Here is a 23,610-nt window from a genome sequence, read left to right on the forward strand (position 1 = left end):
GCCGCGCTCGGGGCAGCCCCGTGTCTCTCCTCGACAGCCCAAATGCCCGGGGGTGGAAACTGAGGGTCTCCAGATCAGCACTGAGGGATGAGCCTCCCTTCCTTGCATGCTCCCTGCCAGCCCTGGGAGGCAGCCAGGGGCCCCGGGTGCAGGCATGGCTCTGGCAGGAGGCAGGGGTCCCGCAGCCCCTCAGCCAGCTGCCTTCTGTGCCTTCTCTGCTGGTGGCAGGTTGCGGCACTGGTCTGGTCCCCGCTGAATCTGTGGCTGTTGCGGGGGGTCATGTTAGGGGGGAAATTTTTCAGGAACCAGCTGGGACATGGGTCCAGTGGATGATGGGGGCTGGCAGTGGGGGGCCCAGCACCCTTCCCCACCAAGCCCCCGCTCCCTGCAAGCAACTGTGGTGGGGCTGGGAATGGGTCTGTGCCGCCCCCGCCATCCCTCCGTCACCTGGGGCCCTGGCAGGGTGATGGCAGCGAGTGGATCCATGGTCGGGGTGGGACGTTGCCCCTTCCCTGTGGCTGCTCCGGCAGCGGCGTCTTTCTGTGCCGTGTGCCTTTAATGAGCGCGGCCTCGGCGCAGTGACGTGGGGTGGCCCAGGGCCAGGAAGGGGAACCGTCGCCTGCCAGCCCCGCCGAAGAGAAGCCCAACAACTTTTCTTTTGTGCGTGGCCGCTGGCTCCCCCAGCCCTCCCCGGCTGCTGGCGCTCATGGCGGATTAAACCCCCCACGCCCCCGGTAAGGCCCCAACAAAGACTTTATCCCTCTTCCGTGTTTGTTTTCAACAGGGCTGGGGAGGAGGAGGAGGAGGAGGAGGAGGAGGAGGAGGGAGGCGGGGGAGACGAAGCCTGCTGTCTCCCAGCCCTGGTGCCTCACTGCGGTGTGTGGCTCCTGTCCCAGTGCCCCGTGAGCCCCCAAGGTGCGAATCCCCAACTGGCGACGGGACGCGGACGGCTGAGTTGGCTTCGCCAACATCCGGGAGCTTGGGCCCCCCCGCCGCCTCCTCCCCACGCCGACCATGGGCCCGTCCCTGGGGGGGCCTGCCGTGGGTCGCCCACCCTGCCTGGGTGAGCTGCTGGGTGCCTCCTGCAGTGGGACCCCCTGCCCTGGGACAGCTGGGGGGCTGCGTGCATGTCCCTCTGGCAGGTTGGCACGTCGGGAGCTCCGGAGGTGCGGGCTTGCGTAACGCTGTGTTTTGACCGGAGCGGGCGCTCGGGGAAAGCGGCAAAGGACAATGCCGCCGCTGCTCGTCTTCCCCCTCTTGCCAGACCCTTCCCTGCCAGGGACGCGGCTGGAAAGTGGTTGCTGCCGTGCTTTGTGCCGATGCACCGGGCTCCCCAACGGCTTCCTGTATGCCCTCGCATGGATCCAAGCGTAATGCAAGCGGCATCTCCCTGTGGAGGGTCATGTTGTTTTCTCCCGCGCTCGGCGAGCATGGCTCGGGGAAGCCGATGTCACTGTTGACGAGTCAGGGCATGGGCATGGGCAGCCCTGCCCGTCCCAGCCTCTCACTCTGCACCGGCACTTCTGCACACTGGCTCCGGTAAAACCCAGCCCTGGCAGGGCGCGCTCGGCAGGAGTCTGTGTTCAGCACTGGTGCGCGTGTTTTCCCCAGAGGCTTCAGGTGGATTTTTGGGGAGAAGTGCTGGTACTAGTGCACCCCATGGGGCTGGAGGGGCGGTGGGTGCTGCGAGGCTGTGTGCCGCAGGCACGGGGCAGAGGAGCTGGTTTTTAGCCAAATTGGAGGGAGGACCCATCCCGCCAAGGATCCTGCACTTCCCAGCTGAGCTTATGGAGGTGGTGGGTGCTCCATGTACCCCAAGACCCAGGTGGCCGCGGTGTGTCAGGCATTCCTGGGAATGGCTGTGGATCCTGGCGCGTCGGGGGGGGGTGGTGGTGGTGGTGGTGTCACGGTGTGATGTGGAGCTGAGGAGCACCCTCCTCATCTGGGTGACTTTTGGTGGGGGGCTCCGGTCGGCCTCCACCTCTGCTCAGGTCTGCTCCCAGCAGCTCCTTTGCCAAGGAGGATTACTGGGGTGGCACCGGGGACAGCCAGTTCGGAGGCAAAGGTCACCATGGAGGGGACCTGGCAGTGATCCCGCATCCCAGGAGCAGTGGGTTGGCTCATCCCCGCTCCCACCCTGCGTGGAGACGGCTGGGGGGCTCCCCCTGCCCCGGAAGGTGGTTCTCCTTAGCACCGGTGGCAGTGGGAAGGGGAGCTGGCAGCAGTCTGACGGCTTGGCCACCGCCTCGCTGGGCTTGTTTGGGACTGGGTGACCTTTGTAGGCTGCTTCCAGCCCCCGCGGCGGTGTCCTGGCCAGGGGCAGAGCAGGCAGCCTGCCCACCCCCTGAGGGTCCCAGCAGCTGGGGGTGGTGGCAGCTGGGGCAGTGGGGAACAAGGGATCCCCAGTTCCTGCCCTGCCAGCGTTTCGGTGGCCGCACAGATGGGAGGAAGCCAGGGCTGCTGCAGGCAGTACCACAGTGGGAGCTCAGCCCCTTCCCCGGCACGGCCGGCTCTGGACCCCCAGCAGCCTGCGTTCCCTCCTTTTTCTTTCTTTTTTTAAATTTCTTTCCACTGTGAGCTCCGTGGTGGATGCCCCCCCCGCCAAGGCCTGGCAGCCCACGCTCTCCATGGCTCCCACCACGCTCCTGGCTGAAGCCAGTTGTCCTGCCCAGTTTGGGTGCTTGTTTGCCACTGGTCCCCAGTGCCCCTCTGCTCCTCAGGGGCCATGCCATGATCTGTGGCCGCTTCATCCCACTGCCGTCGGCTGCCTCTTGGCACAGTGCTGGGGGATTTCTTCCTGCTTTCGCGTGTCCCGCAGGTCCACTGTGGCTCTTGGCATGGCATCCATACACATGCCAAATTTTTGTTATTTGAACCACACTGTCTCTCTCTAGAGTTGCTACTCATGTTTTCTAGAGGGAGGCAAATTTTCCTGGGATGTTGGCAGTCCTGGCAGCGATGTTGGTGCACAGCTGTGACTGGTGGTGGGGGCAGTGCCAGCCCTGGGTGGGCAGCAAGTGCTGATGAGCTGCCAGCCCCTGTGCCAGGAGCCCGCAGGGTGCCCATGTCAGGCTCCTTGCCTCCAGCCTGCCGCAGGCAGCGGAGCCCCATGGTGCAGTGCAGTGAGGGAGAAGCCCTTGGCCACCTGCAGTGCCCCACGGCGAGGCAGGCGGGCAGGATTCCTCGGGGTGACGGCAGCTGCCGGTGCCAGCTGGCCAGAGCCACGACTGGTTGTTTTGTGCTGCCGTGGTTTGACCTGAAAGACGGGCCCAACGGGATGCTGCCCTCCGCCCCGGAGGGCTGGGGCTGAAACCAGTGGTGAGGGGGGCCTGCCTGGGCACGGGGTCTGAGCGGGGTTCTGGAGTGCCAGGCCTTTAAATTTCTCTTAAAAGAAATTTAACAGAAATTTGGGGGTGAGCGAGAGGGAAGGAGGCACGGCAGGAGGTGTTGGAGATGAGGAGCCCGAGCAGTGGTTTTCCCTTGAGCCTTGCTCGTCGGGATCCCGACCTCCGGGGGTAAATCCCAGGGGGCTGTGGGAGAGGACCTGGCTGCTGCTCGGCAGTGTCGCTCCCCACTTGGTGCCTGCTGTAAAGCAGGAGGATGCCAGCTGCTCACCTCCGTACAACCTACAGCCGGCCAGGCGCAGAGGGTAGATCCTCCCTTGATGGATACGAATGCCTGGTGCTGCGTGCAAGCTGTATATTAATGCAATTACTATGTTTGGCCTTAATTACTTCTTCCCTCCCCCCCCCCCCCCCCTTTGTTGTTGTTCCTAGGTCCGGGCAGTGACCTGGCAGCCTCGCCAAGATGCCTCTTCACAGCGCGAGAGCTGCGGCTCTCCTTGCTTGGGTAAAGCCTCTCTCTCCTCTGCCGTAGCTCGCTCCGTAGGTGGGACGTGCTGCCCGCGTGGGTCCTAGTTGGCACCAGTGGCTTCTCGGGGGCACAACGCCAGGGCCGGTCAAGTGGGGGATTGTGGCTGGGGCAGGTCCTGGGGCAGCTGAGTCCCTGCTGTTCCTGGGCAAGTGGGTGTTTGCAGGAGAAGCCTTGCTCACCGTTCCTGTTGATTAACCAGAAATGCTGGAACAGCTTGGTCTGGTGGCGGAAACTGCCCGGGAGACGGAGCCGAGCCTAGAGCAGGCGGCAGGAGCAGGCAGCAGGCTTGGGAAGTGACCAGCAGCTGGACCATAAAGGGTCTGTTGGATCTGCCTTGCAAAGCAGTGCCCCGTCCGAGCAAAGCATCACAGGATGTTAAACGAGACCTGTGCCGGCCTATCTGGCTGTGGAGCTGTGGGAATTGTGTTCAGCCTTTGCCTGGGCAGGGCAGGGGTGGTCAGAAGAGCTGGCTTTGCTCTCACACCCAGACCGTTCTCACTGTCCCCTACAAGGACTGGGAGGTGGGAGGTGGCATGTCGTGGCTTTGGCTTCTGCCTTCTGACTGTCTCACCCCATTTCTAGGTGAACAGCACAGAAGTTTGTGCCGATCCCCTCAATGATCTGTCACAGCTCCAGGACTGCAGCGTCTTCATCAGAATCGTCAACAAAATGTGAGTACAGTGTGCCAGGGGTGCTGCCTCCTCTGCCAGACCTGGTGCTGGGTCTCCGGCTTCTCTGTGCGAGGCTCTGGCGAAGCACAGTCCTGCATAAGCAGCACTTGCTGCCAGGCGCGCTCTGAGGCCTGTGGCAACACCACAGGAGGCTCGTGCCCTCACACTGTGGCTCCTTAGCACGTAAACCCACCGTGCACAGGACGATGAGCCTTTTGGGCTGCCCTGCTTGGAAGCCCCCATGTGTAGATGATGTCCTGGGGCTCTGCTGGTGGCTCGGCCTTGAGACAAACCTGCTGGAGGTAGCTGGGAGAGGGCCTGCTCCCCTGCCTGCCCCACGGCCCTGCGCGGCCGGGGTCTGCCTGCGGAGCCCCGGGCAGAGCTGTCAGGCCCGACAGAGCTGCCCAGGTGGGATTTTGGCCAGAGTTTCTGTCGTTGGAGGCTCGCTGTTGCATCTGGTGCTGACATCTGGCATCACTCCTGGCAGTGAAGCAAAGAGCTGAGTGCTGATGCCAGCAGCGCAGGGGCTCCCGGAGCTGTGTGGGAGATGCTTTATTTCCATCAATGCTGCTCAGGTGAAGAAACAGCCCCAGCGAGTTTTCCTGAGCCTTGGGATCCTGAGGAAGCCTTGGGTCTGTAAAGCAGCTTAAAGAATGACAGCTCCTGCCCCACGAAGCGCTCCTGTTCTCTGGGGACATCAGGCTGCTTCTGAGTACAACATGGGCAGGATGGAGCCTGTTTGCTCTGTCCCAGGACCTGAGGTGGCCGGACTGGGCTGGGAGGAATGCCTCTGTCAGGAGCTGCGTTTGTTGCTTGTGAGCAAGAGTAATTAAAACCTGCAAGCCGTAATGGGCATTGGAGCTAGGACTGAGCATGCTCTGCTCTGGCTGCATGTCATTAATGAGCTGGCGAGGCAAATTGGGAGGGTTTGAGGCTGCCACTCAGCACTGAGCGCGGCATTGCTTTCAAACCCTTCCGGCGGGAGGCTCTGTGGGAGCCTGTCTGCTATAATTACCTCCCGTGCACTGTAACGAGAGCCCGCTCGGAGCAGGGATCTGCCTGTGGTGGGTGGAGAGGAAAGAGCCGCCTGCACTGGGGATATATTTAGTCAGACCTGGTTAATCTCCTGGGTCTGTGCTCCAGCTCAGATTAGCCGGGATCACCGGCGGCGTGTGCTCGCTGAACAGGCCTGACTGTAGCTTGATAAGGGGGGCGGACACTGTGGCAGCCGGCTGAGCTGGGGAGCTCCTCGCAGCACGGGGGACGGGCTGGGAAACCTGTGAGGATGAGAAAATCCTCATGCCGTCCCCTTCCCCGGGCAAAGTCCCTGCTTTCGGTGCCTTGGGAGTAACCAAAGGTACCAAAGCAGCGCTGGTCAAGCACGGCTGTCATGAGTTTGAGACACACGGTCTCAGTTTGAGCTGGCAGCTGTTGAGGAAGAGCGCAGTCTCAAACAAGAGCGGCAAGAGGCAGCTTCAGCACCGCCCTAAATCCAGCGTGGGGTCCAGGTCACTGCCTTGGAGGGGAGCGGGGTTTGCACGTCTCAGAAATGCTGTTTCCCACAAACGGTGACGCTTTGCAATAGCAAGAAAACCTCCAGCTCCCTCTGCCGCGGCGGATGCCGGAGCTGGCAGGCAGAGGAGGAAGCGGCAGTGCTCCGGCACACATGCTGGGGCGGGGGGGCCCAGCTGCCTGGTTCTGGCAGCTCACCAAACGCAGCCATGTTTGTCGGAGCTGCGGGGAGCGTCTGCGCCTGCTCCCTGGTGCGGCGGGGTTGGCTTTTGCTTCGCCACCCGCCCTGGCACGGGGCCATATGGCAGACGGGCACTGTATTGCTCAAGAGCCGGCCCCTCGCTCAGCAAGCTCTGTTGCTAAATAAATAAATAAATAAAAAGCACCATTTGTTTAATCCCTCGGCAAAGCGTTAACGCAACCCGTGTACTCTTCTAGCCACAGGAGCGAGGAGGGGGAGTCTGTGCTGGAGCAGCCGCTGCCGGAGAGGATCTCCTTCATCCGTGGCTTCCTGCAGAGTAAGAGCCTGCGCCGGGGGAATTGGCTGCTCCGTGCCTGCCACCCCTTTGGGGGGTCTGGTTTTGTGTCTGCAGGCTGCCCCCTGCCCTAAGTGACCCCCCAGCTGCATCAGCAGCTTCACGAGGTGCAGGCAGGGCTGCCCTGACCCCGCAGCAGCGTGCGGGAAGGAAAGCTTCCCGATGGAAATCCTTGCCAGAGCCCAGGCTTGGCGCTGTGCTGGTGGCTGCTCCAGTGGTGCTGCTTTGGGGCATTCCTCACCCGGTGCCTGGCCTCATGCTGCTCAAATCCTGCTGGAATACCTGTACCCAAGCAAGAATCCTAGGAGGAGAAATGGGAAATCCCTTGCACTTTTGCTCGGCCTCTCCTGGAAGGGCCTTGTGTCCCACCCTGCGTAGATGGGGCTCAGTTTGTGCTGGTGGTGGAAGAGCAAAAGGTGCAGAGAGATGCCGAGGGTGAGGTGGGGAGGCTGGGACCGAGGGGGAAGTTGCCAGGGAGGAGAAAAAAAAAGCCCATCAGAGTTAATGGAGCACTAGGGGAGCTCAGCTCCAGAGCCCAGCCCGTCCTGTGCCTCCCTGCCTGTGCCCCTTCGTCTTGGGGATGCATCACGGTGCCCCCCAGCCCATCACCTCGGGGGGTGGACGTGTGCCATGGGCTGGCAGGCAGTGTGCCCAGAGGCGGGGGCTCCTGCGCGACTGGCAATCCTGCTTCACCTTGCAGAGCACTGCAAGCACAAATCAGCCGCAGAGAACCTGGTCTCGGCACAGGAGCTCCTGGAGGGAGAGGAGCTGGCGTTGGCCAAGGTAAGCACGGGGCACGCTCTATTCCTAGCCGGCACCGATGACCGACATGGGGTCAGTGATGCTTACCTGCCTCGTTTCAGGTGGCCGTGCTGCTCCTGTATCACACCTCCATGAGCTGCAAGAGTGCCGGGGACTGGAATGAGTTTGACTACAAGACCCAGGTAATGCCCTCTCAGTTCCCCCTCCGGACCAGGGGTGTGGGGGGAAGCAGAGGTGCCTTTTCGGGGGTGCTCTGAAACCTGCCCTTGTGTTTGGGTCCCCTTGAAAGATGGTGCGGGGTGGGTGGTGCAGTCCTCGCCGGTGCATCTGGGCAATGAAAGGCTCGTGGCTGCGAGTGTGGGTGCTTGCCAGTGCAGGCGTGGGCAGGTGGGGAGCTGCCTGCTGCCCCGAGCCCGATGCGGTTGCTGACCGGCCGACGCTGCTCTGTCTGCGAACTGCAGCTGCTGCAGCAGAGCTACTGACCCCACGGCTCCTCTGACACAGGTTGAGCTGGCATCGATCCTCAAATTTGTGCTAGACAACGAGGAGAGCCTGAATGAGAATCTGGAGATGTTTCTGCAGAGGAAAGGTGAGCGCTGGACCCGGGCTGCCCATGCTGTGGCACCAGCCCGAAGTAACGGGCCAAGCCTTGTGTGGGCAGAGCAGCACTGGGCACGTTTTCCTCCTCGCTGGCACCAGTGCAGCACCCCGGTTAGAGTGACGGGTTAACATGTTTGCTGTAGTGATGTCCAAGTGCCTGCTGGGAGTGGGACAGAAACAGACCATAACCTCGCAGAGAGCAGCAGCGTGGGGTGTTGCAAGCACTGAGCACTGCTGGCATCTTCCTGTATGGTTCCTATGCTGGCAGCACCTAACTGGCATGGATCACCCTTTTCTAGAGCATAAAACCATTGTTTTTGTGTTTGGGTTTTTTTTTTTCCCCCTGTTTGTGCTGCTATAGCTGCCAAGCCATAAAAGCAGCAACACCATCCAGATCCCCTCACCCCAGGACTGAGCACTACGAAATGCTCTTCTTTAAGAGTAGAGTTGCCTTCTACCTGCCGGGCTCTCCCCACTCGGCAGTGTCCCGGCCTTTGCGGCGCGTGCCCCTGAAATGTGCTTTCCCCGGAGGAGCGAGGCGGGTGGGACGCCCACAGCTTCATGGTAGGAGCGGAGTGCCGGGGCATGTCTGCGGAGCTGGCGGGACAGGGATGTAAGGAAGGTTTATGGCTTTCTCGGCTGGGCTGATCCATCCCCACTGGAATTTGCGGTCCCTGTGCATCAGGGATTTCAGCTGTGAAACCCTCCCTTCTGGGATTAACGTGAAGATCACAGCCTGCTGCTTGCTTTTGATTTCCAGCGCCGCTGTCCTCGTCCAGTGCATCCAGCAGCAGCTCCGAGGAGCACTCCCCGCTGCTCTCCCTCCCTCACAAGCGAGAGGTGCGTTTCCTGGAGCTGCAGAAGATTGCCTCCTCCTCTGGTGCCAACAAGTACGTCCCCAGCCTCTTGGCTGCCGGGGGGGAGCGAGGGGAGGGGGGGAATGGACAGGGCAGCTTTGGGACCTGGAGGTGTCACCAGGGTGCACGCTGACTCGACAGAGACCCCCTTTCTGCCGTGGTGCTGTCCTGTTGCAAACTCCTCAGGCTTAATGCAGAGATGTGTGGTGGTGGGGTAAGCTCGGGCTGTAATTAGCTCCTTTTAGCCCAGCTCATTTCAACCTAACAAGCACGGACACCAGAGCAGCTTGTGGTCCTCCCCTGTGTTGGTTTGGGAGGACCAGGCTTGTGTTGCTGCTGGATGTGCTAAAGGAGTTTCTCTCCAGAGAGCTCGGTGGTGGGACTCTGGCTGTGGTTTGAAGGGAGATGGATGCTTTGCCCTGGGACTGGTTTTGTGGGTGCAGGCCAGACACTTAGAAGCTCCTCAAGATGAGGAGAGCAACCTTTCTGCTGGGGTGACGAGGCGTTGGAGTTATTGCTCTGAACCTGCCTCTGAGATGGGGGAACCAGAGTGGCTCTGGCTGTGCGGGGAGGGACTGTGCCCTGCCGCTGACTCCGAATAACCGAATTATGCAGCGCGCCTTTCCGCAGTATGCTCTCCGGCCCTCCGTCCTCGCCCATGGGGGATGTCATGCAGACCCCTCAGTTCCAGCTGCGCCGGCTGAAGAAGCAGCTGGCTGTTGAGAGAGAGAACCGGGATGAGCTGGAGGTGGAGCTGGCAGAGAATCGCAAGCTCATCACGGAGAAGGGTCAGTTTGTAGCGGGACATCCTGGGGTGTTGGGAGGGCTCTCTGGGGCTGCGAACTTGTCTGGTTCGTGTGATTTTGTTATGGTGTTGACCCCACCACAACTGTGCTTGTGCACGGTCCATCCTGACGGGCTCCAAGTGAGCACAGCTCACGGCTTTGGAGCTTTTCGGCTTTCCAGAGCAGACAGGGCAGCTCGGGGTTTGCTGTGCCTTGCTCTGTGGTGGGCCAAGGGGACACTTGCCTGTTAATCTGGACCAAAGCATGAAGCAAAAAGCTTTGCTAATGGGAGCCAAGACAGCTCCAATGCTGGTGTAACAGCTCTGAACATTTTTCAGAGATGGCTGTTGGTCCCTCTGCCAAAGGATTTGAGCAGGCTGGCAGGCGTAGGAGTCTCGCCATCCACATCTAAAACACTCTCCTCACTGGGGATTTCCCCAGGCGCATGCGGAGGCTGCAGGTTTCTTCTTCCCTCTCGTATTCCCCTATATGTCACAGGCAGCTAAAGCCACGACTGAAGCAACAGCCACGCTGAGCAGCCTGGCTCTTCCATGTCCTGCTTCAGATGGTGTCTGTGCAGCTTCCCAGCAGCTTGGGAGAAGGACAGACATCCTCCACCGTGCTGTGTTGGGGGGGGGGGTTCAGGTGATATAAAAAGATGGTAACAGGCCCTTTCTCTCTGCCCTCCCCAGATGCTCAGATCACCATGATGCAGCAGCGGATTGACCGCTTGGCTCTGCTCAACGAGAAGCAAGCTGCAGACCAGCGGGAGCCCAGGGAAGTGGAGGAGCTGAGGGAGAAGAACGAGAGGTAATCCTCCGGGGACATCCGCTCCCTCCTGCTAGGCTGGTCCTTGTCACTCCCACATCCCCAGGCTCCGTGTTGTCTGTCTCTTACCCAGCAATGCACAAAACAGGGGTGAGGGAACGCCTTCCTGTTCTCTACCGCCTCCTCTGCAGCTGCACCTCAGGGAGGAGATGGCTTTGGCACTCATAGAATCATAGAACAGTTTGGGTTGGGAGGGACCTTAAAGACCATCTAGTCCAACCTAGGAGGAGAGGGAGGAAAAGGGCCCCCACACATCGCCCTCCAGCCAACAGCTCTGCACTGGACAGAGATTTTGAAATTAAAGAGGATCCCCTCGATGCTGAGCCAGGTCCTCCCCAAACCCATCCCAGGTGTCCTGATCCCCAAGTCCAATCACTTAATTCTGGTTGGTGGTGTCTTGATCTAGTATCACAAAATGGTTTGGGTTGGAAGGGACCTTAAAGACCACCCAGTGCCACCCCCTGCCCTGGGCAGGGACACCTCCCACCAGCCCAGGTTGCTCCCAGCCCCGTCCAACCTGGCCTTGAACACCTCCAGGGATGGGGCAGCCACAGCTTCTCAGAGCACCCTGTGCCAGGGGCTCACTGCCTTCACAGTCAAGAATTTCTTCCTCAGATCTCATCTCAGTCTCCTGTATTCCAGTGTCAAACCGTTCCCCCTCATCCCACAGCTCCCCTCCCTGACCCAGAGTCCCTCCCCAGCTCTCCTGGAGCCCCTTTAGGCACTGGAAGGGGCTCGGAGGTCTCCCCGGAGCCTTCTCTTCTCCAGACTGAACCCCCCCACCTCTCCCAGCCTGTCCTCCCAGCAGAGGGGCTCCAGCCCTCCCAGCATCTCCGGGGCCCCCTCTGGCCCCGCTCCACCAGCTCCATGTCTCTCCTGTGCTGAGGCCCCCGAGCTGGAGGCAGCACTGGGGGGGGTCTCCCCAGAGCAGAGCGCAGCAGAGGGGCACAGTCCCCCCCTCGCCCCGCTGGCCACGCTGCGGGGGATGCAGCCCGGGGTGCGGCTGTGCCAGCCAGCACGCTGCTCCTCACGGTTGGGGCGATTATGGCCCGTAGCCTTTTTTGATCACAACGGGCAGGGAGCCAGTCCCAAACCACGCAGCGTGTTCTGACAGCCCACTCCTTACCCTAAACCCGGCACAGGAACAGCCGTCCCTGTTACAGGAAAAGGGTGTGCTGCCTGCATGGGTCTCGCCCACCTCTGGAATAGCCTGTGTGGCCTTCCTTACTTATTTCACTTTGCAGAGGGGTGGCCGGAGCCCTGCAGCTGCCTCTGCCCTCAGTTCGGAGCGGTCGGGCTCCTGCAAAGCTCAAACACCACTTATCTCTGCTCTGCTTTGTGACATATTGGACCCAGTTTAGAGGTGAATTTATGGTAGTTTCTCACCACAGCACAGAGATATCTCGGTACCTTAGTTTCCTCAGCAATATCCAGCAGCATCGGTCCCCAACGATGTCCTCGCCTGCCTTGGGCTTGCACCCCCTGCTTTAATGTCCTCCTCTCCCGCAGCCTGATGGTGCGTTTGCACGAGGCCCTCAAGCAGTGCCAGGACCTGAAGACTGAAAAAGGCCAGATGGACCGAAAAATCAACCAGCTGTCCGAGGAGAATGGGGATCTTTCCTTCAAGGTACAGGTTTCTGTGTCTTCTCTGTGTCCCCACAGCCCAGTTGCTTGTGGTGGGAGCCAGGGGAAGGATTTGGTGGCAGTGCTGGATGCTTACATCTCATGTGACCTTGACTCAGTGACCGTGCCTGCTTTGGCCTCCAGATGCTGATCCGAAGGGGAACAGTGGTGGGGGAAATAGGGGCTGGGTGGAGTTGCCTGCATGAAGTGCTGCAGGTGCAGGACGAGAGCACCCGGGACCTGGGATGTCCATGGATGCTGCAGTGCTCAGTGCTCGGGAGCAGGGAGCTGAGCAGAGCCCTGGGCAGCGTGGGCACGCTCTGACCTTTCTCTGGGACTGGGGATTTTCCCCTTCGCAGCTGCGGGAGATCGGCAGCCACTTGGTCCAGCTGCAGGAAGCCCTGAATGAGCTCTCAGAGGAGCACAACGCGGCCATGATGCAGTCGCAGGAAAAGCAGGGGCAGCTGGAGAGTGACCTGCGTGCTGCCCTGCAGGAGAAGGTGAGGGGGCCCTGGGGTCCTGCTGGGGCAGTAGGTGCCGGTGTTGAATAAAGTTGCACCTCCCCTCGCTTAGTTCCCTCGCACTGTGCTCAGTCCCACCTCTCTGTCCCCAGAAATGCTCAGAAGAGAAGATTGAGATTCTCCAGGGGAAGATTTCTCTGCTGGAGGATCAGCTGGCCAAGCTGGGGGACTGCAGCGCCCAGGAGAAGGGAGAGGTCATGGGGGATGTCCTGAAGGTATGGCTGGGTCTCGAGAGACTCTCTGGCTCTCGCAGTGAGGGCAGGCAGTGCTTGGGTGGAAAACTTCTCTAGCTAGGGAGAACGGTGGGTGCTGGGGAGTGCGTGGCAAAGCCATGTGGGGCAGAGCCGGCTGCACTCTGCTGTTGGATGGGAGTTACGGGGCTGAGCACCCTTTTGTGCCCAGTTTGGGAATGCCACTCCCGGGTAGCTGCTGGCTCCCCAGCCTCCCCTCACACGGGTTGGTTGTAGAGGGAGCAGCTCCTGCAGGGTGAGACAAGGCGTTTGGTCCGAGAGCACAGAGCGGCATGAGGGGAAAGCAGGGTGCGCTGGGGTTGCCGGGAGGGAAGGGAAGTGCCGGGTCGCAGCACGTGGGTCTCTGGTGAGAGCGCTGGATGCAGCTCGAGTAATGGCTGTGGGTATGTGTGTTTTCTTTCCCTCCCCTCCTCTTCCCTCTGCCAGCTGGAAGAGCTGAAGCAGGAGGTATCCAGCCTTGCTGCTCAAGGGGCCGAGCTCCAGGCCACCGTCCTGCGGCTGGAGGAGGAGAAGCAGCAGCGGGAGGCAGCCCTCCAGTCTGAACGTGGCCGCTTTGAGGAGGAGAAGCAGCAGCTGGACGGCCTCGTCGCCAACCTCCAGAGCTCCCTCGCTGAGAGCCACCGGGCCAGGGAGAGGCTGGAGCAGGACCTGCAGGGCCGGGAGGCCGAGGCCGGGCGGCTGGCTGCCCTCGATGCCCAGCACGAGAACACCCTGCGGGAGAGAGACTCTGCCCTGCAGCAGCTCCAGCACCTGCGGGAGGCCAACGCGTCCCTCAGCAGCCAGCTGCAGGCCATGGCGCAGGCACGGGATGCCAGCCAGGCTGCCTCGGCTGAGGAGAAGGCTGAGTTGAGCCGCAAGGTCAGTGAGCTGGAAGCCAGGATCCTCGAGCTCGGCACCCAGCGGCAGCAGGGAGCGGCGGAGGGGCTGAAAGCCCAGCTGCGGGAGCTGGAGGGCAGGCTGAAGGAGAGCCAGCAGAAGCTGGCCGAGAGGGAGAGGCTGGCCCGGGAGAACACCCGCCTGCAGGAGCGGCTGCTCTTTCTGGAGGAATCCCTGCGGAACACCGAGGGCATCCTGGAGGACGAGAAGAGGCGGGCGGCCGAGAGCCTGGAGGGCAGCCTGGCCAGGATCGCCGAGCTGGAGGCGGAGAGGCAGCAGCTGGCGCAGGGCCGGGAGCCGGCTCCGCAGGATGGAGAGCGCGGGCGGCTGGAGGAGGAGATGCAGGCGCTGAGCCGGGAGCACGGCCGGGTCTGCCAGCGGCTGCAGGTCGAGCAGGAGAAGGCGGCTGCGTTGGAGGCCAGGGCGGAACGCTTGGCCACCGAGCACCAGGAGAGGCTGGCTGCCCTCCAGGCTGACCTGTCCAGCGCCCGGGCGCAGGTGAAGGAGAAGGAGGGTGAGGAGCAGAAGCTGAGGGCCGAGGTCTCCTCCCTGTGGGAGAAGATGGCCGTCACGGAGCAAACCGCAGCCCAACGCATGGCCGGACTGGAGGCAGATGCCCAGAGAGCTGCTGAGGCGCTGGAGGTGGTCTCCCAGCAGCTCTCCCAGGAGAAGACCAAATCCAAGGAGCTGGAAGCTGCCGTGGAGCGGCTACGGGGTGCAGAGGCCGAGCTGTCCCGGGCGGCCGCCACCAGCAGGCAGCGGGAGATGGAGGTGGAGGTGGAGGTGAAGAAGCTGTCTGGGGAGGTGACCCTGCTGGGCAGCAGGCTGGAGGAGACGCTGCGCGAGCACCGGCGGGACCTGGCGTGCCAGGAGGAGGAAGCCAAACACTTGCGACAGGAGGTGGAACGGGCCAAAGCGGACTGCGCCGCCGAGCGAGCCCGCAAAGCAGAGCTGGAGGCGCAGCTGCAAAACTCCCTCAATGAGCAGAGGGTGGAGCGGTCGGTGCACCGGGAGGAGCTGGCCCGGTCCCGGGAGATGATGGAGGAGAAGGAGGGGAAGCTGGAGGAGCTCCGCCAGAAGAACATCTCGCAGGGTGAAGAGCTGAGGGACCTGCAGAAGACGGTCAGCAAGCTGAAAGGAGAGCTCGCCTCAGCAGAGGCAGCCAAGGAACGGATGCCCAAGGTGGACAACGAGCTGCAGGGCTTCTCGGAGGTCACCCGGAGCAGAGACACGGAGGGGCACAGCGTCAAGGCTACCTGCTCAAAGGAGACGTCCCTCAAAAGCTTGGAGGAGAAGACCCATCACAGGGAGCAGGAATCTGGCTCAAGCCAAGGCCTTTACCAGGAGAAGCTGAAGGAGACCCAGGCACTTCGTTTGCAAGTGGAGGAGCTGGAGCAGAAGTGCAGGGAGCAGCAAGAGGCTATGGCCACCCTCGAGCGAGCGGCGGCGGAGGGGGCAATAGCAGGGCAAGCGGAGCTGGAGTCCTCGAGGAGGGAAGTGGCCCAGCAGAAGGAGAAGATGTTGGAGCTGCAGAAGCTGCTGGAGGCCTCGAGGTCGGTGCAGGCTCTGCATGACGGCACCGTGGAGGCCCTGCGGAAGGAGCTGCAGGAGAAGGGCAGGGAGCTGACTCAAAGCAAAACTGCCATGGCTGCCGCCGAGAAGGACCTGGCATCCCTCCGCTCCGTAGTGCAGGAGAAGGGCCGGTCAGAGGAGAGCTGGAAGGAGCAAGTGTCCCAGTGCATCCAGGAGATGGAGAGGAAGAACAGCCTGATCGGCAGCCTGGAGCACGAGGTCTCCATCCTCCATCGGCAGGTGACGGAGAAGGAGGGGGAGAGCAAGGAGCTGAAGCGCCTGATCGTCGCCGAGTCGGAGAAGAGCAAGAAGCTGGAGGAGAGGCTGCGGATGCTGCAGACAGAGATGGCCACTGCTGCCTCCCGGGCGGCTGAGAGGTGCTCACTTATGAAGGTGGAGGTGCAGCGGTGCCAGGAGGAGATGGAGAAGCAGCGCTTGGCCATCGAGGCCCTGAAGAGGGACCGTCACTGCCAGAACGAGCGGGAGGATGAGCTGCGTCAGGAGGTGAAGGTCTGCCAGGACAAGTGCCTCCAGAAGGAGCAGCTCCTTGCTGCCCTGCAGCAGGAGCTCAGCAGCGCCCAGGCGCTCGCTGGGGAGCTGCCGGCGCTGAAGCACCTTTGCCAGCAGCTGCAGGCTGAGCGCGCCTCCCTGGAGAGCCAGCACCGCCAGGACCTGGAGCAGAGGGCAAAAGCCTTGGCCACGCTGCAAACAGAGCTGGCACGGGCCAAGCTGGAGGCGGCCGAGGTGCCCTCCCTACGGGAGCGGTCGGTGGAGCAGGACCGGGCTGTCCAGCGGCTGCAGGTGGAGGCAGCGGAGCAGGCGGCGCGGTTGGCGGGGCTGCAGCAGGCCAACGCTCGGCTGGTCGAGGAGAATCGGGGGCTTGGCGAGAGCCGGAGCCGTGGGCAGCAGCGGCTGGAGGCAGAGCTTTGCCAGGCCAGGGAGCGGCACGCACGGGAGCTGGAGCGGCTGCGGTTGGCGTCGGAGGAGCTGGTGGCCGGGAGCCGGAAGGAGGCCGAGGAGGCGGCGCGCAAGCTGGAGGTGATGAGCAATGAGTACGAGAGCAGCAAAGCGGCGGCACGGGAGGAGAGGAGGAAGCTGCTGGAGGAGAGGCAGAGGCTGACGGCTCAGGTAGGAGCTCCTGCCACCTCCCCACTGGGTGGGCTGTGGGTGCAGGGAGGTCCCTGGGAAAAGGGGCGTGTTTGGACTCCTGTGCACCCCTGAATCATAAAATCACAGAATGGTTTGGGTTGGAAGGGAACTTAAAGCCCCCCCAGTGCCACCCCCTGCCCTGGGCAGGGCCACCTCCCCCCAGCCCAGGTTGCTCCAAGCCCCATCCAACCCGGCCTTGAACCCCTCCAGGGATGGGGCAGCCACAGCTTCTCGGGGCACCCTGCGCCAGGGGCTCACCACCCATACAGTCAAGAACTTCTTCCTCATATCTCATCTAGATGTCCCCTCTGTCAGTGTCAAACCATTCCCCCTCGTCCCATGGCTCCCCTCCCTGATCCAGAGTCCCTCCCCAGCTCTCCTGGAGCCCCTTTAGGCACTGGAAGGGGCTCGGAGGTCTCCCTGGAGCCTTCTCTTCTCCAGGCTGAACATCCCCAACTCTCAGAATCCTCGTCCTCCTGTTCAGCCCAGGAGCTGGGGCTCTGGGACATGCTCCCTGAGCGACACTCAGGTGTGAAGGGGACGGGTGCTCCCAGGAATGGCAGCCCGGTCTGTGCCGGCCGCATATTCACCTCTGCTTTTTGTGCCTGCAGGTGGAGCAGCTAGAGGTATTTCGGAAAGAACAGGCTAAGCAGGTAACGCATGCGAAGTGTCGGCTGCTTAAACGGTGATGGTGCACGGCTCTAGCTGCTGCCGCTTCCCACCGGAGCCACCCTCTCCTCTCGTGAACTGTTTGCGGTGGGGACCCAGCCGTGGGGCGCTTGGCTCCAGGTCTCTGGGCTCGTGCCTTCATCCCCGGGGAGTAGGAACTGTCCCAGTCCATGCGTGGGGCATGCCACACGTGGCACAGTGGCAGTGACCAGCTGCCAAGAGCATCCAGGGCTCCTCGACACGGGACCGTTGCTCCTGTGATACCTTGTCCTCAGAGAGAGGGGATCTGGGGGGAGCTGGGATACCCCATTCCTTCTGTCCTTCCCTTTTCCTCACCTTCTTTAACTGAGGTTCAGCTCCTCACCTGGCCGGCAGGAACGGCTGGTGCTGCGGGGAGGGGGCTGTGCTTCCACAAAGCGCAGTCCAGATGTGACCAGAGGCAGGATGCCTTACAGCAGCATCAACCTCAGACATAGCACGGCTTAGCACTTGGGAAATGACCCCGGAGAAGCCACATTTCCCTGCCCAGCTTAATTTGCCCCCACAGTCCCAGCCTGAGCTGGCCAGGGACCCCGCAGCAGCCTCATGGCTGTGACCGGGGGATTTAGGAGCTCCCCGAGCACCCCCTGGAGCAGGGAGAGCCCACCCGGGCTGAGCAGGAGCTCACAGCAGCCGCAGTCTGGTGGCCCTCTCTCCTTGCCAAGAGTGATGGCCGACCCATGGGACCACAGCTCGTGGGCGCTGGGGCTGTGAGTGTGCCCTCTGCCGAAGGATTTACACTGCGCCGGGGGCATCATGGGGTTCCTTGGCCCTCTACCCCTTCCGTGGTGTCACATCCCACTCCCAAACTGCAGGAGCACCCCTTTGAGGTGCGATGCCTCCCTCCCTGAGCCGGCATGGGCCCCCCTCGAACTGCGTGGTTTGAGATTTGTCACGGAGGACTCCCGTGGCGGGCTGGGCCTCCTGCTCTTACCCCGACAGCAAACAGCTGGCAGTGGAGACGCCTGCTCTGGTGATGGTGCGCTGTGTAACCGCACTGGCTTCCCTCGTCCTCCCGCCTAAAGGGGTCTCGGCTTTGCTTCCAGTGCATGGCTGCGCCTTACACTGGGGTAGAACAAACCCTGTTCCTGCAAAGACTGACGTGGGGGTGCTGTGGCTGCCTGCCGCGAGCCTGCGAACCAAAGTGACGGCTGTGCCGGGAGCTTCCTTGGTGGTGGGCAGTGCTGAGCAGCCCCCCGGGGCAGGAAACCTCCTCCTGGTCCTGCCCCTGCCCCTGGAGGTGGCTGGAGGGGAGGGATGTGCTCCCCCATGGGAGGGTTGTTGACAGGAGTCTTGTGCCCGGAGCTGGGCTAACCGAGCCGTGCTCTTGCAGGTGGAGGAACTGAATAAAAAGCTGACCCAGCATGAGAAGGCCACGCGAACCCAGCAGCAGAGGGTTAAGGTAAGCAGGGGACCAAAAACCTGGGACCTGAGCTGGGCCCAGCCCCGAAGCTGTCGGTGGCTGCCGCCTGAGGGACACGGGGGACTTGGCTAGGCAGGGCCAGGGGTGCAGGGTGCCTCTGACCCCGTCTCATCCCTCCCCGCAGGTGCTGGAAGGGGAGCTGCAGGCAGAGGCCACCCGCCAGCAGGAGAAGGTGGCAGAGCTGCAGGCGCAGCTCGCCCAGAAGGAGCAGGCGGCCGAGCACTACAAAGGCCAGGTATGCGGGGGGCTGGCACGGCTGTGTCGTCCCTGTCCCGCCCCACGGGGAAGCTTGATGGGTTTTCTCTCCTTGACATCCTAGATGGAGAAGGCAAAAACTCATTACGATGCAAAGAAGCAGCAGAACCAGGACCTGGCAGAGAAGCTGAAGGCCATGGAGCAGCTGCAGAAGGAGAACGCGGAGCTCCGGACCGAGTCGGAGAGGTTGGCCAAGGAGCTGCAGCAGAGCGTCCTGCAGGCCAAGGAGTCGGAGCTGAGCTGCAGGAACCTCACCAGCCAGGTCCGCAGCCTGGAGGCTCAGGTGGGCACCGCATGGCAGGGCTTTGTCCTCCTCCTCCTCCTCCTCCTCCTCCTCCTCTCTGTTGCCGGCTTGCTCGGAGGATCCATCCCTCCCTGCATCCCATCCAGGTGGAGTTTGCCAATCAGCAGCTCCGGGATCTCGGCAAGTTCCAAGTGGCAACAGACACGCTGAAGACCCGGGAGACTTTCCGCCAGAACCCCGCTGATCTCAGTGCGGACAGCCTCGACCTCAGCCTTGACGAAGCACAGCCACTCAACTCCACCAGGTACCGGCACGGCACACAGCTCAGCAAAGCCCGTCCTGCTGCCAGTGTTGCAAAAACCCGGTGTCCCCAGTCCTCGCCGTTCCCTGATGGCACAGTAAGCCCCTCAGCGCTGCCCTCGTGCCCTGTCTCTGCAGGAAGGCTGGCCGCTCGCAGTCGGAGGCCTCGGCGGTGCCACCAGGCAGTGAAGAGTCATTAGCGTCGCAGCGGCTGCCCCGCAAGGTGGAATCCCTGGAGAGCCTCTACTTCACCCCCATCCCCAGCCGCACGCGGTCCCAGCTGCAGAGCAGCGCCGGCTCCCTGGGCGACCTCTCGCTCGATTCCGGCTGCAAGACCCGCTCGGCCCGGCGCCGCACCACCATCAACATCACCATGACGAAAGTGAGTCTCCTCCGGGTGTGGGGCAGGGAGGGATCCGTGGGGCAGGATCTCTGTGCTGAGGATGGGGGTGTGTGGTTTGCTGTGCCCCACGGCCCGGCGGCTCTCAGGAGACAGGAGGCAAAGACGGGGATGGGTTGGGGGAGCTCGCTTCCCTTGCCTCCCATGGGTGGCTGGGGCTGCCGCCGTCACCCGGCCGTCCCGGGGAAGCTGCAGCTGCCGCGTGGCTGTTTGTGCTCCCAAACTCTGCACTGAGCTCCCCCAGGATGCCTCGTCCCGAGGACCCTCTGCCCTTCAGAGGTCACGGCACAAGGGCTGAGCAGGCAGCGGGGCAGGATGGGGGTGGAAGTGAGGTAACTGGGAGGTGCAGCCTTTTATCTGCATCCTCCCCTCCTCTTCATCTTGTGGGACAGCAGCCACGGGGGCACAGCACCCCACCGGCCACTCCAGCCCCTGCTGAGAGACATGGGACGGGCTGGGCGGTTTGATACCTGGGTGTGGGCGACCCCTGGTACCAGCATGGGCTGGGGAAGGAGGGATGGAGAGCAGCACTGGGGAGAAGGACGTGGGGGTGTTGGTGGGTGAGAAGCCCCCCAGGAGCCGGCAATGTGCGCTGGCAGCCCAGCGAGCCCCCGGCACCCCGGGCTGCATCCCCCGCAGCGTGGCCAGCAGGGCGAGGGGGGGACTGTGCCCCTCTGCTGCGCTCTGCTCTGCTCTGCTCTGGGGAGACCCCCCCGCAGCGCTGCCTCCAGCTCGGGGGCCTCAGCACAGGAGAGACATGGAGCTGGTGGAGCGGGGCCAGAGGGGGCCCCGGAGCTGCTGGGAGGGCTGGAGCCCCTCTGCTGGGAGGACAGGCTGGGAGAGGTGGGGGGGTCAGCCTGGAGAAGAGAAGGCTCCGGGGAGACCTCCGAGCCCCTTCCAGTGCCTAAAGGGGCTCCAGGAGAGCTGGGGAGGGACTCTGGGTCAGGGAGGGGAGCCGTGGGACGAGGGGGAACGGTTTCACACTGACAGAGGGGAGACTGAGATGAGATCAGAGGAAGAAATTGTTGGCTGTGGGGGCGGTGAGCCCCTGGCGCAGGGTGCCCCGAGAAGCTGTGGCTGCCCCATCCCCGGAGGTGTTCAAGGCCGGGTTGGACGGGGCTGGGAGCGACCTGGGCTGGGGGGAGGTGTCCATGCCCAGGGCAGGGGGTGGCACTGGTTTAAGTTCCCTTCCAACACAAACCATACCATGATTCCATGATCTCTATATTTCCCCTCCCAGAAACAAGCCAAGACTGAGGAACCAGACAGCGCCGATGTCTCCTTCTACAGCATCCCGGCGGCTCAGCCCCCGAACGCCGCCCCCGGCAAGACCCGGTTGCGCTCAGCCGCCTCTGCCCGCTCCCTCGCCAGCTTCTCCTCCCAGGAGTCCCTCGTCAAGCTGGAAACCTCCTCCCCGCAGGAGACCCCCGGCAATTCGGCGCTGCTGGGCCTCCCCGGCTACCGGCCGGTCACTCGCAGCTCCCTGCGGCGCGTGCAGGGTGGCAGCAGCTCCAGCCTGGGTGCGTGTGGGCAGGGCGGGCGGCTGGGCTGGTGGCTGGGGGGCTTGGGTGGGGGGCAGCTCCTCCCGTGGGATTCCCCCCTCCTCTTCCTCAGTCCTCCCTGTTTTGGGTTTAGGCCGGAGCAGCGTCTACCTGGGTACGTGCCAGGATGAGCCGGAGCAGTTGGATGACTGGAATCGCATCGCGGAGCTGCAGCAGCGTAACCGAGCCTGCCCGCCCCACCTGAAGACCTGCTACCCCCTGGAGAGCAGGGTAAGGGGAGGGCACACGAAGGGTCTGCTCCTTCTCAGCACTGGGGAGGGGGCGCAGGGGACAGAGGGCGCCTGGCGGGCAGCCCTGGGGACACACAGAGCTGGGGACAGCATTGATGGCCGCCCCTTGGCAACATCTCCGCACTGCCTCCCCAGCCCTCCAACTCCCTGGGGACCATCACGGATGAGGAGATGAAGACAGGTGACCCAAAGGAGACACTGCGGCGTGCCAGCATGCAGCCCTCGCAGATCACCGCTGGCGTGACCACCCGCCGCAGCACCCTGGCCGGCGGCATCACCACCCGGCAGCTACGGAAGCGCCGCTCGGATGAGTCCCACCAGGGCCCCGACACCCCCGAGGTGAGCTGAGTCTGCCCCAAGCGCTGTGGCTGGTCCCTGGCTTCCCCTGGCACCAGGCTGGGGACATGAGGGCTGCAGATGTTCTCCAGATGTTGAGGGGGCTGCTGGGGCCCCTGGGAATGGCTCCTCCCAGGGCCGCACCAGCAGTGGGATCCTCAGGGTTGGTTCAAGGGGCAAAGGGCTGAACCTTCTGCCTTCCCCCCCACAACTGCCCAGGCCCCGCTGCCCTCTTCCCCTCTCCACAGCCTCCCCATTTCCCTCCTTCCCCAGCTCCCTGGGAGGGTGGCCCCAGGCCTCCTGTTCTCCAGATGACAGTCCCGGCTTGTCCCCTCTTTTCCAGTCCAAGAAGCCGACCAGCTGCTTCCCACGGCCCCAGACCCCCCGGGACCGCAGCGAGCGGCGCAGCTCCCAGCTCAGCCGGCGGAGCGAGCAGCAGCTCCCCAGCAAGCAGGTGAGTGGTGAGCTGCGGAGAGGAAAAAGAGGGGTTGGGACATCCCCCTGCCCTGCCCTGCCCTGCCCTGCCCCGATCTCACGGTTCCATGTCCTCCCTCCGCAGGCCGAGAGGCGCCAGTCGATGGCGTTCAGCATCCTCAACACCCCAAAGAAGCTGGGGAACAGCCTGCTGCGCCGGGCTACCGGCCGGAAAAACACCCCCAAGAATTCCCCCCATGGCAGTGCCCGCCGCTCGCCCCGCATCGCCACCGCCAAGTCCCCCAAGGGCAAGGTAGGCACCACCAGTGCCCCATGGCACCCGCGGCAGGCAGCTGAGCACCCCGTGGCCGGTTCCTGAGCCCCCTGCGGTGTCGGGGGGACATGACGGGAAGCACACGCTCACCCCAGCGCCCCAAACCCCTGCTCTGGGCTCACAGGAGCAATGGGGGGGACTGGTTGCTGCTGTCACAGGGTGGTGTGGCCCTGTCCCTGCAGTGCCATGGAGGCAGCGGGTCCCAGTGGGGGCAGAGCCACCTTCGGGGCGGTGGTCGGGGGCTGCTCACCCTCACTGACGTCTCCTCTGCTCTCTCCCTTCCAGCCCGGTCGCCGATCGCTCAAGGATGCGAAATTCTGAGGGTCCCCCATGCTGTCGGCTCTGCCCAGCCCCCAGCCTGTGCCCCCTCGCCTCTCCCTGTCCCCCCCTCCGGCGCTGTAGGCATGTCCCCAGAGCCCACAGCACCAAGGGGGGGATAGATGGGGTCACCTTCCTCATGTGACACTGCCCTGCACCTCCCCCTGTCACCCCTGAGCATGGCACCCTTCCTCCTGCACCCACCATCGCCCCTCTCCTGCGCCCAGCCCAGGGTGGGGGAGATGTACGTGCAGAAAAGGGTTGTGTTCCCCCCCCAGGGCTGGAAACACCCGTAGGTGCAGACAGTGCGGGGGGCACAGGGGGTGACCGCGGTGTTTGTGCGCAGCACCAGCCCTCGCTGCGCCGTTATGCCAGGCTGGGGCCAGCGGCTGAGCCCTCCCCGGTGGGGGGCTCCTGCAGCCACAGGGACCCGGACAGAGGAGGGGCTGGAGTGTCCCCAGGGCCACCAGCCTCCTCCCTGCGCGTGGGAGCCCCTGGGGACAGGGACAGCCAGGCCGGGCATCGACACTCGCCCCTTGCTGGCAGTGGCAGCAGCAGGCAGGACCCCAGCTCCCCCTGCCTGCCGCTGCTGGGGGTGGGGAGGGGGACACACACGAGGTGGCATTTTTAAAGTGTTTCTACTTGTAAATAAACTGTATTTTTTTCCTGC

At 63.1% G+C, this 23,610-nt stretch overlaps 1 protein-coding gene across 2 annotated transcripts; it reads left to right on the plus strand.

The window, feature by feature from the left end:
- The first annotated feature begins 602 nt into the window (after nucleotides 1-602).
- NUMA1 (nuclear mitotic apparatus protein 1) lies at nucleotides 603-23,610 on the plus strand. 2 transcript variants are annotated; one of them, XM_082488343.1, is made up of 26 exons: nucleotides 603-734; nucleotides 3,777-3,849; nucleotides 4,456-4,544; nucleotides 6,495-6,574; nucleotides 7,293-7,375; nucleotides 7,456-7,536; nucleotides 7,859-7,943; nucleotides 8,715-8,844; nucleotides 9,442-9,599; nucleotides 10,289-10,406; nucleotides 11,934-12,051; nucleotides 12,407-12,547; nucleotides 12,661-12,783; nucleotides 13,246-16,395; nucleotides 17,028-17,069; nucleotides 18,458-18,526; nucleotides 18,672-18,782; nucleotides 18,867-19,085; nucleotides 19,193-19,350; nucleotides 19,485-19,728; nucleotides 20,987-21,266; nucleotides 21,382-21,518; nucleotides 21,674-21,877; nucleotides 22,218-22,328; nucleotides 22,434-22,601; nucleotides 22,908-23,610. In XM_082488343.1, the coding sequence occupies exons 2-26, from the start codon at nucleotides 3,808-3,810 to the stop codon at nucleotides 22,941-22,943; spliced, it is 6,177 nt and encodes a 2,058-aa protein (XP_082344469.1). In that variant the 5' UTR covers nucleotides 603-734; nucleotides 3,777-3,807; the 3' UTR covers nucleotides 22,944-23,610. The 2 variants fall into 2 exon arrangements, with proteins under 2 accessions (XP_082344469.1, XP_082344468.1); XM_082488342.1 differs by lacking the exons at nucleotides 603-734; nucleotides 3,777-3,849; nucleotides 4,456-4,544; ... (2 more) ...; nucleotides 7,456-7,536; nucleotides 7,859-7,943 and having other exon boundaries at nucleotides 8,578-8,844; nucleotides 9,427-9,599.

The sequence above is a fragment of the Vanellus vanellus genome (genome assembly GCF_965231255.1).
Source record: "Vanellus vanellus genome assembly, chromosome: 1".
NCBI lineage: Eukaryota > Metazoa > Chordata > Aves > Charadriiformes > Charadriidae > Vanellus > Vanellus vanellus.

Bases quoted from the DNA above. Each gene is read 5' to 3' on its own strand.
- NUMA1 (XM_082488343.1), top strand. From the start codon at position 3,808: ATGCCTCTTCACAGCGCGAGAGCTGCGGCTCTCCTTGCTTGG. The intron at 8,845-9,441 runs GTACGTCCCCAG...GCCTTTCCGCAG, and splicing joins TCCTCCTCTGGTGCCAACAA to TATGCTCTCCGGCCCTCCGT. The intron at 12,052-12,406 runs GTACAGGTTTCT...TCCCCTTCGCAG, and splicing joins ATGGGGATCTTTCCTTCAAG to CTGCGGGAGATCGGCAGCCA.